Below are 17,607 nucleotides of genomic sequence, written 5' to 3'. Positions count from 1 at the left end.
TCCTCCGTAGTGGGCTATACCGGCCATTAAAGGCCCACTCCAGGGTTCAAGGCCCGAGCCGAAGGGGAGGGCCTTTAACAAGGGAGCGGAACTTTAATGGCCGGTATAGCCCAGCTACGAAGGGCTATAAGCCTATTGGAACATTCTGCCACTAGAGGACAGAATGGTTTAACAAATAAAACAAAGGCTTCAGGAGCCTGATGGGACTGAAATCCCCTCGGGCTCCGAGAGGCCTTAGTTCAAACAACATTGGAATGTTGCTCTGCGGGCTTTTACCGGCCAGTAGAAGCCTTGAGCACTCCATTGTAGTCAATGGAGTGCTCCATTTGCCAGTGTTTTAATCAACATTAGTGACTGTGTGTGTACGCGTAGGGCCTAGAAAAGTAGACTGTTTGAATGGTAATGCTAACAAAATCATTCTCGATCGCCACGTTTCCAGCTTATAAACTCGTTTCAAACTAATCCGACAGAAACGGAAGTAGTTTTACCACCTCTGTGGTGCCGCAACTGCAAGGAAAGATGACCTTGCATAAAGAAGAACAGCAGCATTAGCTTATGTAGGTCCTTATGCCTCTGCAGAGAGCGATGTTTACACATTCGTGTAGCATAGCAGTAGCTCAGCACGTGTGACCTCTCCTTGCTCCATGAGACACTATTAACAATAAGTGTATATTGCATACCATTAAAGGGCCTGAGCTAGACAGATCAACCAGTTGCTATGGGGAGGGCTGAATTCCGACTGCTGACCGAGTAAAGCTTAAAGTGTGATGGGGAACTATACATAGCTTGTCAGAATAAGGCTTAGTAAACTAATACAGCAATTTAGGTTGGGTGGCTAAATCTATTATAGATACATTGTGTAGGTAATAGACCAACAGGTTAGTGACGTAATTAAGTATGATTGGGACCTTTTTAACCTTTGCTCTACTTTGCATATCAACTTCTGAGTACTTTATAATAATCATGATAATTCTGATACCATTCTAATGTAAACAAGTACTACATAATAAATACGTATAACTGTGAAATACTAATCATGTGTGTATTGATTTGGGATATAATGGTGGCGCTTCACTTTATCATCACCTGCAGGTAGGAGATTGACTGAGAAGTGTGTCTGACTATTAACACTCCCTGTCTGATACAGCATGACTTGCGATGGGAAGAATGAGACACCTACCTATTCTCCTTTTCTTTGAAAAGGGTACATTTCCTTTTGGGTCTAAGGTGATCTGGATGTAACCCCCAATAGTACTGGGGTTAACAAGATGCTTGTTTGTGAGTAGTATTAGATGCCCTAACCATACCTGTAAAAGTAGGTGTGCTAAGCACAGCATGTCTCTTCCTTCTCTGTAGGAAAGAATGCCCTAACCACAGCCTTCTGTTCCTTCTCTGCAGGGAGGAATGCTTGCATCCCTCTTATCGACCCCTTTGGAGAGGAGAGCACTGAAGTTCCTGAGTCTCAACAGCATTTAATATGTGAGTCCTGAGAAGGTCTTGTGTCCAGTCTGTCTAGAATTCATCTTTTATGTTTTTTAGTTTTCTTCTCCGTATCTGTGTGTGTGTGTTTAATCGTCTGTCACACCGCAGGGCTTCACATCGCTGACTGACAGTAGATGATGGCTGATTCATGCTGCTGGATGGACAACTGTGGTTATCATGTAAAAAGCATTTCTCTGATTGGCGCTCTGAAATTCTTGCTAACTCAGCACATGTTGAACACAGGAAGAGGAGAGAATGGCAATCTTTAATATTCTGAGCCCTGTTCTTCACCATTACAGTCCTAACCATATGAGGGGAAGCCCTTGCCCTAGAGATAAACCCCTTTCTCACTAGCAACAAAATAAAGTCCTTCTCCTCTCAGCACCTTGAAGAAATTGCTTGGAGGAGGAGGCACCTTGCTGGCTGGGAATATCTTGGCGACAGAAATCGGTAATCAAGTAGAGAAAGGTGATCACCGTGGGGGCCTTGACATATGTGAACAGCCCAGGTCACTATACAGTCTGTATCGCCTCTGTGAGGGTGCCGTACAGGTGGACGCATGCCTCATAGGCCAAATCCGAAGAAGCCAGAGGATAACCGATAGGATCGAGTCTGTGGAAGAAATGTAGAAGGACCTGTAAGGAACAATAGAAAGGTGAGTTCCCCACCGTTGCTTTGTTTTTCATCTGCCATGTAGAAAAGAGGCCCCTGCCTGAGGGAAGACTCTTGGAAAACCTTCGATGAAACCAGCATTATCCCTCCCACACTCGCAGCGAGGCGGAAGAGAAATACCATCTCCCCAGCCTGGCTACTGGATGACATCAGTGATCCCTCTGGGGTATGAGAGGCCCCATCGACTGGATACCCCATGGAAGGCCCATGCTAGACTCTTCTTGAAATGCCACCTCAACATCAGGGGCACGAGGCTTCTGCTGCAGGATGACTCTTGACCCGAGCAGCTGATGCTTGCTCCTTTCCACTGTATGGGATCTCGAGGGCTACTGACCATTGCCAAGGGCTAACTCTGCCTGCTGCTCCGTTTGGCAGCACTTTGCTTCGATTACCCCCAGTGACCATACATTGAATTTGTGTAGTAATGAGGAAACAACATTATCAGAAGATGCCAAAGATTCTAAGCCAAAAAGCAAGGCATAATTAGATGGTGTTCATATGACGGCATTTCACACACAACAAATTGAAGAATTCTTATTGAAGATTGTAATTTTGGTTTTTAAACTCTTGATGACACTTGTTACTTCTCTTCGCAGCCTGAATAAATCCTGTTTAAAGGCAAAGCAAATTCACCCATTACTGCTTCAAACTAAAATAGATGTCTGTTTATCTGATCAGATTTTCAGAAAGTACAGATCTGTTTGGGCCTGATCAGACTGATGTATAAAGCGTAGTTTACAATAATGAGCCCATTAGGCCAAGACACAAGGACTTTACTGCCTTGTTTCTGTTTAAAAAATAACATTCAGGTTACCCGTCTATCTGAGCCTCCCGCACATTGGAGAACTGCTCCCCTAGCCTCTCACCCCGCTGAGAGTTTACTTGTGAAAAACAGTTTTGCGCCTCCGAGACAGTGACTTGGTTACACATCCAGGGCCTTGGGGATGGAGCAGAGGACATGAGGTCCCACCCTTTGGAATCACAGAGGACAATTATCCAGGCCTTAACTTTATCGAGGCTGGATTATGGCAGCATTCTCTAGCTGGGCACAGGCAAGGCTTCCATCAAACGCCTACAAGTTATTCAGAACTTCACTGCCAGGCTTCTATTTCATCTTCCGAAGCGCTCCTCAGTGTCCAGTCTTCTCCATGATCTCCATTGGCTTACGGTGGACAAACACATAGAGTTTACAAGCCCATTGCTACATGTATAAAGCTAGATCTAATGCTGGTCCACTGTACTTGCACCAGCTGGTGGACCCATACCACCCAAATCAATCCCTGTGGTCGAGTAACTGCTACCACCGTATGGTCCCCAGGGGCAAAAAGGCCCATATGGGTGGTCGTTCTTCCTCATACTTGGGCCACATTCTTTGGAAGACATTGCCCGACTCACTGAAAAGCTGTCAATTGTTGATCATTTTCCATAAAGTTCTTTAAACCTGGTTGTTTTGGTCTGTTTTCTATATCTGGCTTGTTCCTACCTTTGTCTAATTTCTGGGAAACTCTTGTTGGATAGCTATTCACTATATACAACCTTAAAATAATTTTAATACTAATGATCACAGTGTTGGCACGGAAATCTATATCAAATTCTAACTCATGGGGCACACCAACATCTAGGAGTGGGAGAGGTGTAGTCCTGATACTGACTCTGGTGCTCCCTGACTGGAACTGTCTCTTTAGTTAGAAGGACCCATACAACGATGCTGAAACATTCTCATAAGGATGAGTGACCAAGGGTCTCTTTTCAATGCTTTATATAAGTGTTAATTGGCAATATACAGAAAAGGTGCCGTGATCAAATTTGGCAGCAAAGTATGCAAGTAATAAGTACAAAGAACTCAGTACAGTTCTAAATGAAATCCGGTATAGATTCGCCCTATAGGATGGTTCATAGGGGGTCTCTCTTTCTAGAAAAATCCACCCTCTTATATAGGGCTTTAGACAGAGGTTCATACATTCTGTGGGAATACCTGATTCTCAGGGTTTGAACCAATTTGAAACATACTAGAAGAAACATTTAACTACAAAATGTATTCAAAGAGTCTCGCAACATTGTGGTACATTGAGATGTAACCATTCTCCTTAGCTGTAGGTTTAAGCTGATAAATTGTTAACATATATTGGGACAGTAAGAACTGTCCTTAATTCAGTACAACATGGAAATTGCTGAGAACATTTTCGGCTTATCAAGGGAAAACTTGAAAAGTTTTATTTAGAAACGGACTCAACAACAGTTAACACGCAATATATTTTGATGTTGAGGCAAGATGGAGGGTAGAGTAAACACAGGCTAATGTTAGCACAAGCTCAGATCGTAGGGCTCTTTTTATTGGTAGAAAATCGACGCTCACACAGTCAAACTTCTTTACCATTAGAATTTGAGAACCTTTACTCAGACATTGATGGCTATATGATTAACTCATATGAGGATCCGTTCAGCACACAGACGATCTGCAGATCTTTCACTACATAGGGTCTTCACGGGCCCGTGAGCTCCAACAGAAAGCAGCTCATTATCTTTTCCTGTAAACTATCTTTTGCCTACTCAAAGGAACTTCCAGATGTCACAGTGGTGGGCGGGCGGGCTATGGTTCTGTACTTTCCTAGAACCACAGTAGTGCTGAGCGCGTACGAAAAATAAAGGTTGCTGCAGAGTGGGCACATCTTTCCGTAGACTCTGCCTGTGATTTAAAGACTGTTGAGTCCAGTCACCAGGTCTGTGTGCAGTGACATACATTGAATGGGAATGAGCAAACCAATACCTCTGCCCAGCATGCTTCACCAGATGCCACCCATACTAAACTCCAACCTCTTTATTAGTAGACCTTATGCAGATGGGTGAAGGAGCAGAGCAAACCCCTGGCAACCCAGAGCCACCCACTGACACAATCTATTTATTGTGAGAACCATGCAGAACTTTCAAATACTTCATTCTGGCTAAGTGTACAGGAGAACTACTTCTCTGCAGCTGCATATCTTTGGTCAAAGCCACAATACTCTTTAACTCCTTGTCAAGCAAAATGCAAACTATACAGGATCACTTGAGGTTCTGATGAGAGGTGAAACCTGGTTGTTTCCAAGGTAAAGCATAGACTACTGGCTCTGACAAACAACCTGTAACTATAAGCTACTGCCAGCAAATGCACAGCCAACAGTTATCCACACCATTGGCCTGCTGCTGACAACGTGCTGAATGGATCGGGTAACACACCAGGACCAGAGTCACTATGGGACTAATTCATAGTTTAGTAGACAGGACACACTGTCAAAACGTGATGGCTACCCTTCCACTGTATTACAAGTGCCATAGGGTATCTTGCACTTGTAATATGGTGGGCAGGACATCCTCCACATTTGGGATGGAATATGCCACCTGCCAAACTCTAAGTAAGGCTCTTTGTTCTCTTTCCAACTATTGAGCAGCAGTAGAAATGTCCCTTTACCAAATATACAATCATGGCATTGTCCATACGAATAGTATATGATCAACGAGTCCTCTTTAACTAACCACTTGATACCAATCGGAAAGGCATGTAACTTTTAAAGAAATCTACTAGACATTGCTGGCCACTGGATGACTCTGTATGACTCTAACCTAGTCCACACCGACAGGTCCTGACTAGCTATATATTCTGACCATTGCTTGACACCTTATAGCCGAGAACTTGCTTTAACAATCATAAGCTGTTACCCAGTCCATCATTGCACATCTCGTCTCTCGCCTGACTTTTTATGCTGCTTTTCCCCCCAGATCCATAGGATCTCAGAATAAGCGACCCCTCGCGCATTCAGCATGTAAATTATGACCCAGGGTATACTGAAATGATGACTATAATAATACTGCCTGCTGAGCTAATTACAGAAGCCGACACACTAATAATTATAAACTATTCATATGCCTCTCACACCCCTCATCCATCTAAGTGCAGCAGCATCATACAAGAACGTCTCTCGGTTCCCTCATGCATGGCAACAAAATGCTTATCATATAGACTCAAAACAAAGACCGTGTAGCGTGCGACCCAAGTGGGTAATCACTGCGGTGCCCCACATACGGGCAGCAAAGGCTATGTGAATGATATAATACTTCTAGGCATGCGATGCCTGAGATATCCTGAGGTGCATCCATGCAGCCTGGGCGTACATGCGGGAGCTCTGTGGGAAAGAACAGTTGGGTGATAAAACAGAAGCACTTACCTCTCCACCTGACAGTATTTAAGGAACCATGTGACCTGTCTTCGCATGGAGAATGGCAGACATAGGAGGGAGGTCGAGAGTATTGTCTCTTCAAGGCAAACAGTGGAGAAAGACACAATGGAAACTCGCTTCTTGAAGCTTTTAAATGAAGACCCTTGTTTTGTTCAAGAGGGAAGAATGAGGTTGCCTGTGTCTAGGAGAAGACTCATCCTTCTAGAGTAAAGACTGAGACGAGGAGAGTGGAATAGGGGATGCGAATGACGTGGGTTAGTTGCTTCCTAACTGCGAGGGTTTGGCCGTCTTATCTGGCTATTCCTCTCCTCATGTATTAAGTCGATTGAATTGTCATTCTAGTGTTTGAGTGGGTTGCCCCAATGACCGCTGCTGTTTGTCTTTCGCCGTTGTACTCCTCCTATGAATTTTTGGTTTCCATTATTTCCCTGATGTTCATCCTGACTTATTTTATTGCTTGATGTACTCTGCTTGAGAAGTAAGATTGATACATGTTGTCATGCCCCCTGCCTTTCATCCATCGCTTTGTCTTGCCGTTCATCAGTGCATCCTGTCATTGTCTGCCCCCCTTGTCTTTAGTTGATCGCTAATAATTGTCAGTGCACTCGTTGATGCGCTTGTATTTCAGTGGTAGTTCATGTTGTATGTTGATGCCCACTGGCACCATTTGTTTTTTTAGTTCCTCCTGTAATTCCTTGGAGTGCCAGTTATAGTTTCTGAGGTTTGCTACTGTTTATTATTACTATGCCAACCTTTCTGTGTGCTTTGGGTGCAGAGGAGAGTCCAGCCTTTGACATTTCCACACATATGTCCCCTAGTTTTACAAGCATCTATATCCATTTTGTTAATTGCAGAAAACACTTTCCTCATTGAGGAAATGGGGCGGAGTCCCCGTTTTGGAGATGGACTAATGGCCTGGCATTAGTGGCTGAACAGAGACTCCCTGAGATCGGCTCTTGAAAGGGATAATGGGCCAGATGTATGAAGCTTTTTTCAGCTCGCAACCTTTTTGCAACCCGAAAAAGCATTTTTAAATGTACAAAGCCCTATTTGCGATTCAGTAAGCTACAACTGAATCTCAAATTGGGTTTGAAAGCCGCTAATAGGAAGGGACGTGTGCACCAAGGGCGTCCCTCCCTAATAGCAAGTTGCAGGGGCATGCATGAATGTTTTATGACCGAAATGGGGTCGCAAAATGTTCATACTTTACCAACTCCGTGAAAGAGGTGGTAACACATTCGCAAATGTGAATGTGGGAACCAGCATTTTTTAAGCAATGGACCCCTGTCTGCACTTAAAAAAAAATTAAAAAGAAACTTTTAATTTTTCTTTTTTAAATGCATCCCGTTTTCCTTTAAGGAAAATGGGCTACATTTCAAAATAAAAGACATGGTGGTCTGCTGAGCCCAGCAGGCCACCTTCCCTGTGAGTGCTAGCCATTCCCAATGGGCCGCAAATTGTGACCTGCCTCTTGAATATCAAGGAGGCAGGTCCCTTGCGACCCATTGGGAATCACAAACAGTGTAAAACGCGCTTTTGTACATAGCTGTTTGCTATTTTCTAATAGCGAATAGCATACATTCGCTTTTAGGAAATTGCAAACGAATGTCTATGTACATCTGCCACTATGTTTCTTCCTCAGAATCTATTTACCATACATGCTATATTACTGACATATTGGTGTAAGGGATTACACGTTGTTTTATGGAAGCTTCTGTCACTTTCTAAAGTGTGTTTTCCTCTCTCTCCTTCTAGGTATGCATAGGGCCTTTGTGGTTTTGCTGCCTCTCAGTCTTGTCCTCCAGGTGTTTGGTGCAATCTGTGGTCTGGTCAGCTCCTTGGCTCGAAACTTCCTGCTGCTGGTTCTTACTGGGACTTATTTCCTGCTGGGCAGTGAGTATTGTTCACTGTTTTTTCTTCATCTGCACATAGGGCAAACCCCTGTGGTCGTTATTCCGCGTGCTGGTCTGTCAGTGTCCCACCTGGAGCATCAGTAACTTGATTCCCCAGACCCCAGGCTGCTTCCCAGGCATCTCAAGAAAACAGCCCTCCCAGCCCTCACCATCCCTGTTGTTGTGCATGAAGCAACATTTGGCATAGTTTGCAGCAGGGGTACCAAAGTAGAGCCAGGGGGCCCAGATCCATGTCAGAGTTTCAGGATCATCTCTGACTTTGTAAATGAGTTCTGTTTAGACTATGTTTATGTAAATGTATTTTACGCAGACATTTGTAACACTTTCCAATGCTTTGTTTGTGCATTTCATAATTATAGGAGGGAGCAAAGATTCATTGTCCACCTTTGGTCATGTCACCACTAACACAATACTAGAGAAGTGTTCGACGTCCTGGTTCTCATTCTCAAAGATCAGCTCGCTCCATCATTAACTGATATCATTTCCTCTTCCTCATCAAACGAGTCATAACTCTTTGTTTTCTTATGAATTCATGTCAGAATTTTCTTTGTGTCCCCTGCTTGGGAGCGAAGACAGGCTTGATAGTTGCCGCTTCACAGAGGGAGTTTAATGTTCTTGTGTAAAATGCCATGATCAGGCCTGGGCGGTGATAAAGGCTGCCTTTTCTCCAGGGGCTGGAAGATGGCAGCGCTAATTATTGTACTGTAGTTACAATCTCAAAGCTTCCTTCCTCCTTCAAATCTGACAAAACCAGAAATCCTCCAAGTCATGTGAAAATGAAGCTATTATCCAGAAACAGGGTAAGAAATTTGAATAAGGCCGAATTGAATGGAAGGTGTAAAATCTGCCTTTTCAAACGGGGAATTGGTGTTGGCAGAGTGGCCCATCTCCAATTTGATAGGGAAGAGGAGGTATTACCTACCACTCTTGCACACCACAAAGGCTCTGCCTCAGCACACTCAGAAATTATTTCACACTAGTCTTTTGTGCCACCCAGACATGCTGGGGCCAGGGCAGGAAGGCAGGAAATGCCAAACACCATGGGGGTGGAAACCTCCAGAACTTTCTCCTTCTTCAGAGCTGGCACCAAGCGTAAATATTAGACCCTCAGACCCAACTTTCCATGTACACACCTCTGCACCTGTGGAAGACTCTGTAGGACTGCTGTGCTGCTCTGCTGCTAAAAGGACTGCTACTCTACTGCCCTGTTGCATGAGAGGAAAGGATTGGACCGGCATCTTGAACCCAGGACCACCAGAGTGACTCCAAGGGCTAGTTGGTTGGCCTCCTGATCAGAGCGTGTGGGACAGAACAGGCTCCAACCACCTTGAGCCCAGCACCTGGACTCTGCCTGCTGTGAGGCTTACCCTCCCTCCAAGGTGTGCCACCCCAGTCCTGCCCCATTGGAAGTGAGCCTGAAGATGCTCTGCCAGTCCTGCTGTGGTCCAAGTGGAACCGATGCAGCATGATGCATTGCCTCACAAAGGAACCGCTGCTAATGTAGGACCTCGCACCTTCTTGGAACTGCCACTCCACAATGCTTCCCGGATGCAGGACCTTGCATCACAGCCCTGCAGCTCCTTGGAACCAGGATTTAAGGTACTTTGTTCAACTGGCCTAACTTGGTCCCTCCATCCATCCCATGCTCCAAAGTGGTCAGCCTGAATTTGTGACTTTGTCCCAGGCCGGTGTGACCACATAACCACATTTGGCTCTTTATGCTTTTAAGCACTATTTCCATTTAAATCTTTAATATTGCTCATCTCCGGTTCTTCTGATTGGATTTTTGTCGCTTTGGTCTCAAATAATTTAATACATTTTACTCTGTTTCTCGATTGGTGTGGGTTTTTTTCTTGTGTTGTTTTATCATGTTATTAATAAGTTATGCCTGACTGTTTTGTGCCATGCTACCAGAGGGTTAAGCATAGGTTAATTTAGGGTTTGCTTGTGATTCACCCTGACAGGAATTGTGGTTGCTGCTTGAGTAGGGTTTCACCCCACTCAACCAGTAACCCAAAGGGTGTAATAAAGCATTTTTTTCAAACATTAAACTGTACAAATATTTGAAAACATATTGTCAGTAAGAAAAAGAACAAATAAAGCACATTTTTATTCTGTAATTCTAAAGTGTGATGGAAACAAAGATTTTAATAGGATCAAAACAATTCAAGACACTTTACTTGGTGATGAAGAATTGATAACCATTTGGTGAAACCTGATTTCCGCACATAATTGTATGTATGCTATATAGTTTTATCAGTGAAACTGCATGTCAGAGCAAATTGTATTGCCATTTAAGTGGAAAATGTGCTGTCTGTAAATGACAGTGCGCTTCCACACCATGTTTTAGTAATATGTTTGCAACAGTGTGCTCCAGAATGCACCATCGGCTCCATATTACGCCCTTGCTACTTATCTGCTGAAAGGGTGTGGCTCATTTGCTATACTTGTTCTTTGTGTGATGACGCTTGGATTTTTCACAGTCCCTATGACCTTAGTGATGAACCTTTGATAGCAGCAACAGCGCTCTGAAAATTGTTCCTGCACTAATGGTTGCACATTTCAGAGGTATTCTCCCAGATTATCTTGTTTTAAACATCGCTGTACAAAAATCTCACAGCCAGAATACACAGGCTTCGAAAAATCATAAACATTTTACTAGACCTGCAGGTCTACTGATTTGAATAATCTATTCGACCTAACTGTAACGTGCTTGATCCATAATTTTGGTTTCACATTGCGTGATCCTAGGCTAATATTTAATTTAATTGAATCTCCTTTTTCTTGATGATCAAATATGACAGCACCTTCAAATATGTGAGTTCATCTTGAATGCTGTACAAAAACTATTTTTATTGCTTTAATAGACTAAACTTTTGCTCCATGTGTAATAAAAATCTAGCCCACATAAATGGTACACATGACCCCCGCTTGCCTCTTGGTACATCAGTAGTATTGTCAACAGGGTGAGGGCAGGAATGTTTCTAAGTCCATGTTTGAAAACTCTCACTTTTAATTGATATATTGCTAAAGCATGATGTGGTAGTGCACAGTCATTTAGAGACATCAAATTTCCATTGAACTGGCCATTCACTTTCACACTGGCATGCAATTTTACTGTACAAACAATAATGTGGAAATTGGGTTTCAGCAAATGTTTTGCATTTGCACATCACCAAGTAAATTGTCCTCATCTATTTTAATCCTATTCAAATATTTTGTTCAATCACACATTAGAATTAAGAATGTGCAGGTACATACATCAACCATTTTTGCGAGCGTAAACGGTGCGAATTCACAAAAATCGGCCATTTGCGCCCACAAAAAGGGCTTCTGCGATGCATCAACCGGTCAGCCTCTCGCAATTTAAGACATTGCAAATTATTGAGATTTCTTACATTGCTTTTGCATTTAAGGAATTGCAAATTGTGATTCCCTAAATGTAATGCATAATGGAATCGCAAATTGCGATTTTGCTAATAGGGGGCGCAAATTACCATCAATTTGTACTTGATGATAATTTGCCAAAACTTTGAAAAATGCACTGTAGCTTACACACACACACACACACACACACACACACATGCCCTTTGGGCATGTGTGTGCGCAACATGTGTGCACAGATCAATTTCAGGTGTGCAACAGGGTGTCCTTTTGACACCCTTGCACCCTTGAAATTGCATGCGCAATTTGCACATGCGATCTCCCATTCATTCCCTAATTGCGACCCGCAATTTGCAAGTTGCAATTCAGAAATGTTTGGGAATAGCTAATTTTATAGCGATTGCTAGATGCATAGGCTTTTGCAATTCCTTAATTTCGATTCCTTAATAATCGCAATTAAGAAATCACAAAAGCCTACATTGATGCATATACCTGGTGGTTCCCCCAACTACTTAAATATTTGAAACCTTTCCCCAGTTCATTTACAAGCTATTTAAACGTGTTCGAAAACAAAGAACACCCTGTAGCTTTCATTTCACACATCACTATTGTCAGACAGTTCACTTTATGAAGTTTATTTTTTTTTTTTTTTGGAATCTTTTTATTGGTTTATTCAACAAAACAGAAAGTAAAAACCACTCCTTCAGTGTAAGGCTTAGGACAAAGCAGATTTGAATACATCTTGGCAAGTCAGCACTAGCAGTACAAATATAAGTAGGCAAGCAAAGGGCCAAACACATTAGTCTCCATCCCCACTCAATGTGCGAGACAGGGCAGCTAGTCATGGTCGCTGAGGTCAGATTCTGGTGCATCGGGTGGGGGCTCGCAAATGTTCCCCCTATAAACAGTGAAGTTTATTTTTGACTGAAAAGTTAGAGGATTTTGTGTACACGATCTACAGGATAAAATAAGGAACAATTTGTAAGAACAACACAGGGCAATATGGAACAAGATTAAAGCCATCTTTATTGTTCTCTCACTTTCTGAATTAAAAGAACGCCTGTTCTTTGCCAGCTGGAGTCTCTCGCCATCGGGGCCAGTAGTCTTTAAAAATAGCTCGCTCTAAAAACATCTGACTCGGCATTACGAGTGGGTGAGAATATTTACTGTAAATATCAAGCAAAATTAAGGATATCAAATCTATCAAAGTTAGAAATGATGCTCCATGAGAGGAGACTTTGGCAGGTCACAAAAGAGCTCTTTGGAGGAGGCAGACTGGCTCCTTCCCATTCACAAAGTAAGTAGATTTACCTATGGAGGAAGAAAAACTTTCTCGGGTCATAGAGTTGGCTGAACAGAGGTTATTCGGGTCATAGAGTTGGCTGAACAGAGGTTATTAATATACCTCAAGTCGTGTGTATCATGTGTCGCATGCCCCTCTCCTCAATCCCCCTTATTCTGAACTCCGTTGCATTGGAAATATTCAGCAGTGGTCATGATAAGAATCTAAGGCCCTCATTATACAGTCCATTGGAAATTGGCCATCCGCTAATTATCGATAACACAGACATGGTATTTAGAAAGGTGCGCAGTGGCGTCACTAGAGTTGGTATCACCCAGTGCGGTAACTCATGGTGACGCACACACTAGTGACGCCACTGAACAGGCCCAAATTAATCTGACTTCAATAAGACTCGCCAGACCTTTGATAAAATGCGCAGAGATCTGCATTTAAATGGGAAGGCAAAGAGAAGAATATCCCGCTACTGATACTGAGGATTGATGCCGGAAATGCCTTTCATTGCACTTACTTTCCATTTTTGACTCCGGTGTTACAAAAGATGATAATAGGCCCCCGCGTGCAAAACTTCATCGGGGAGAGTTGCAAGTCCCTAGTGAAAAACATCCTGTTTAACGCGGAAAGAACGGCTAGCTTCCCACTATCACGTAGAACAAGGCAGGGATTCCCATATCACCACTTCTGTTTGCCCTTTCAGTGGAGCCACTAACCCAGTCTATAAAATAATCTGCTCCAGTACAGGGCGTGCCCCATGCAGGCACCCAACATAAAATGAATCTCTTTACGGACAATGTACTACTTACCTTAACCAACCCGATCGATTCCATCCAAGCAGTACCGCCCCTGTTACAACAACACAAACATGATTTTGTCTTCAAAGTCAATCTCTGTAAATCAGAGGTTCTTGGCATGAAGCTGGGACATGCCACGCAAGACGAAATAACATCTCTCACCCTTCATAATTGTACAATCGTGTCCATCCGGGTCAAAGTTTAACTGCGAAGATCATCATTGTAATGTTGCCCCTTTCTTCCTGTACAATGCCCCACCACAGATGACTAAGACAGTTGGCAAGGGTTGAGGGGTTTATTCATGAATTACACACTCCAGCAGGAGCGCCGGCACGGAGCTCCTTCTGCTATTCGAATCGGCGCGCTAATGCGCCCCTAAGATGGCCGCCGCCGGATGTCCGGTGACGTCACGCCTAGCGTGCCGTCGACTAGACCGCAACACCACATCTCCCCCCTTTACAACACAATAGTCAATGTCCCTCTTAACAATAGAACAGTCTTACTTGTGGTCTAGGTTGAACTCCTCGAACCTTCGTGGGAGCAGTATTCTTCTTCCGCAGCGTGTCCTCCTGCTTCCTGCGCCTGCGGTCGGGGTATTGCCCCCCCCATTCGGATCCGCTTCCCCACACACTTCTTGGGGCTCAGCCCCACCTAACTCAGTCCCTCGGTCACCAAGTCCCGGAGTCTCGACTTCCCCTCCTCTTGGACTCCAGGATCCCTTGGGAACGCTTCCTGCTTCCCCCTCTGGTCTCCTACTCTCGCCTTTCCCCGCCGGTGTGGCCCCAGCTCCTGCCTCGCCGTCCAGCTCCAAGTTCCGTTCAGTCTCATTGATTCTGGTGCATCTTGCCATCCGATCTTGTGCCCAAATCTTCCCGTCACTCAGTAAGGCTGATGTGGAATAGGGTTCTACCACTTGGAAGGGGGGCGTGAACTTACTGTCCCCTTTCCTTCCCTGTGTAGGCAGTTTCACCCTCACCCACTCTCCTCTCTCCAAGGCGGCTTCCTTGGTGTTGTGCCTTGCGTCGTAGTAGTTCGTGTATACGGCTTGTGCTTTCTCCAAGTTTCTGCGCACCACTGCCGGTGACCAATGACTCTGCACCGTGAGCCTCTTCCAAGCTACATTGTCTCGGGTGAACGGTTCTCTTCCTCTCAGAATGCGGAATGGGCTGTAGCCTGTGGACGAGGGAGTTATCCGGTACGCCCATAGCATACGCTTGAGTTCTTTCTCCCAGCTTGCTCCCTGGCCGATTGCCGCTTGCACTGACCCCATTATCACCCTGTTGAATCTCTCCACTGCTCCATTCCCAGCAGGGTGGTAGACCGGCGTGCGCCTGACAGTTATCCCGTTCCTGTCCATGAAGGCCTCCCACTTCGTGGATGTGAACTGTGGGCCGTTGTCACTGAGGATTCCCTTGGGGATCCCTTCTCTGATGAACACCTCCGTGAGGAATCCCAGGATGGTATCTGTCTCTGCGTTGTCATCCACATGGACTTCTGGCCACTTCGAGTACCTGTCCACGACCACGGTGAGGTACTTCTGGTTGCCACTGGCGTCTTGTATGGGACCTAGAACATCTATGGAGATCTCTTCCCACGGGTTTTCCGGGAAGTCGAAGCGTCCCAGCGGTGGGCGCAGCACTTTCTGCGTCTTGTCTGCATTGTTGCATTGCTCACACGTTCTGACGTGTCTTTCCACCGCGAGGTCCAACCCTGGCCACCAATAGTCCTCCTTCACTCTTCCCTTCGTTTTCACGATGCCCAAATGTCCTTCGTGGGCAAGAGCCACCACTCTGGGCCTCAGCGCCGTCGGGGGTACTACCTTGTTGCCTCGGAGCAGAAAACACGGGTTGTCCCCCAGCGACAATTCTTCCCTGACTTCCCAGTACTGTTTTAGTTCTTCTCCAAGCAACCTCTTCTCCGGCCACCCCTGCGTCACGTACGTTTTGACCGCCTTCACCTTCTCATCGGACCCATACTCTTCTTCCCACTCCTGCTTGCTGATTGCTCTTTCGTGATCGCTCATGAACGCCACTGCGTACTCGGCCCAAGTCTCTGCGTCTTGCGCCTCTGCCGGTTCCTTTGCCGCCGCCCTGCTCAGGTAGTCCGCCACGCGGTTCTTGGTGCCTGGGATGTACTCTACGTCGTACACGTAGTCGAGGAGTCGCAGTGTCATCTTCGCAATTCTTGGGGTAGCGTGCTCGTGGCCGTTGGACGTGAGCACTTTAATCAGGGGTTTGTGGTCTGTTCGTAAGAGGAACCGTCCTCCCCACAGGAACTGCCGGAATCTTTCCACTGCCCACACGACCGCCAGCATTTCTTTTTCAATCACGCTGAATTTGCGTTCATTGTCAGCCAGCGTGCGGGACGCGAAGCTGATTGTCGCTGTCACTCCTCGCGCCGACTGTTGCGTGAGCACTGCTCCAAGGCCTCGGACGCTAGCGTCTGTGGTCAGGGTCGTGGGAGCCGTCGGGTCAAACCCTTGGATGGGTATGGCGCCACAGATTTCTCTCTTCACTTCCTCGAATTCTTTCTCTTGTTCCTCCTTCCATGAGAACGCTGTTTTCTCCTTCAGGATCGACCTCAGGTGGTGCGTCTTTGATGCAAAGTGGGAGACGAACTTGCTGTAGAACTCAGCCATCCCTAAGAATGTCCGTACCTCCTCCTTGCTAGTGGGCGTGGGTGCATCTCTGATGGCAGCTACGTTGGATGCCTTGGGTTTTATGCCTTCCTGACTGATTTCGTGCCCCAGGTATGTGACTTTCCCCAGTCCGAACCTGCACTTGTCCCACTGGGCCGTGAGCCCGTTTTGTTCCAGCACTGTCAAGACACCCGCTAGCCTCCGGTCATGTTCTTCAGTGGAGGCGCCCATCACCAAGATATCGTCCTGGAAGAACTGAATACCTTCCATCTTGTTGAACAGACGGTACATCAACTTTTGGAAGACCGCCGCTGCCGAGGCGAGCCCGAACGGCATCCGTAGGAACTTGTAGCACCCGAAAGGTGTAATGAATGATGTGAGGTGGTTGCACGATTTGTGGAGTGCGATCTGGTGATACGCAGATGTTAAATCCATAGTGGAGAACCACTTGGCGCCCTTGGTCTTAGCTAACATCTCATTGATGCGGGGAAGGGGGAACTTGTCCACTACAATGTTCTTGTTGAGTTCCCTGAGGTCCACACATAGTCTCACCTTCCCGTTCGGCTTCTGCGCAACGACTAAGGGGGCCAACCATTCCGCATTATCGATGGCCTCGATGATCCCGTTGTCCTCCAACCTCTGCAGTTCCTCTTGTACTGCCTCCCTGGTGCGGAACGGGATGTTTCGCACTTTGTGGGACACTGGTCGGGCTCCTTCTTTGAGATGTATTTTGTGCGTGAACTTTGTTAGCCTCCCTATGTCGTCTCTGAAGACTTCGGGGAACTCTTCCTTCCACTGCCTTGCTCCCACTTTGGGGTCGTCCTCCATCATGAGCACTTGTATGCGGCCTCCTGGGTTCAGCTTTATTTTCAGCTTCCCTTGATCTTTCCATCCCAACACTGATGGTCCCTTTTCTGCCACGTACAGTTTTCCTTCACACGTCCTGCCCTGGAACTCGAACGTTAGAGGGCAATACCCTACCATGGGTATGGGTTCCCCTGTGAATGTCACCGGGTGAATGTCCGCGGGGCGCAGTCGGTGTGTTGTGACAGGTGCAAAGTCCTCCTCCCATATCTTCCTCTTTATGATCGTGTAGGGGGACCCTGAATCTGCGACCATGGTGACTCCTACGCCCCCTATGGTCATGGCGCACCTCGGTTTCTTGTCGACCGCGCCGTCGATCCCCAAGACCTGGTCATCTATCATCAGGATC

General features: G+C 45.7%; 1 protein-coding gene across 3 annotated transcripts in view; it reads left to right on the top strand.

Annotated features, from left to right (window-relative positions):
* Positions 1-17,607, top strand: part of TMEM235 (transmembrane protein 235) — a 633,876-nt gene that overhangs the window by 250,253 nt on the left and 366,016 nt on the right. For all 3 annotated transcript variants that reach the window (XR_014966598.1, XM_085617478.1, XM_085617477.1), the window contains exons 2-3: positions 1,399-1,479; positions 8,124-8,261. Coding sequence is in view for 2 of the 3 variants with exons in the window: in XM_085617478.1 (XP_085473604.1) it covers positions 1,399-1,479; positions 8,124-8,261 (219 nt within the window). In the remaining variant the exon portion in view is untranslated. The remainder of the gene's footprint in view (positions 1-1,398; positions 1,480-8,123; positions 8,262-17,607) is intronic.

This window comes from Triturus cristatus, chromosome 7 (genome assembly GCF_964204655.1).
Source record: "Triturus cristatus chromosome 7, aTriCri1.1, whole genome shotgun sequence".
Lineage (NCBI taxonomy): Eukaryota > Metazoa > Chordata > Amphibia > Caudata > Salamandridae > Triturus > Triturus cristatus.
Note: the sequence above shows the minus strand (reverse complement) of the source record. Positions and strands in the feature narration are given on the sequence as shown.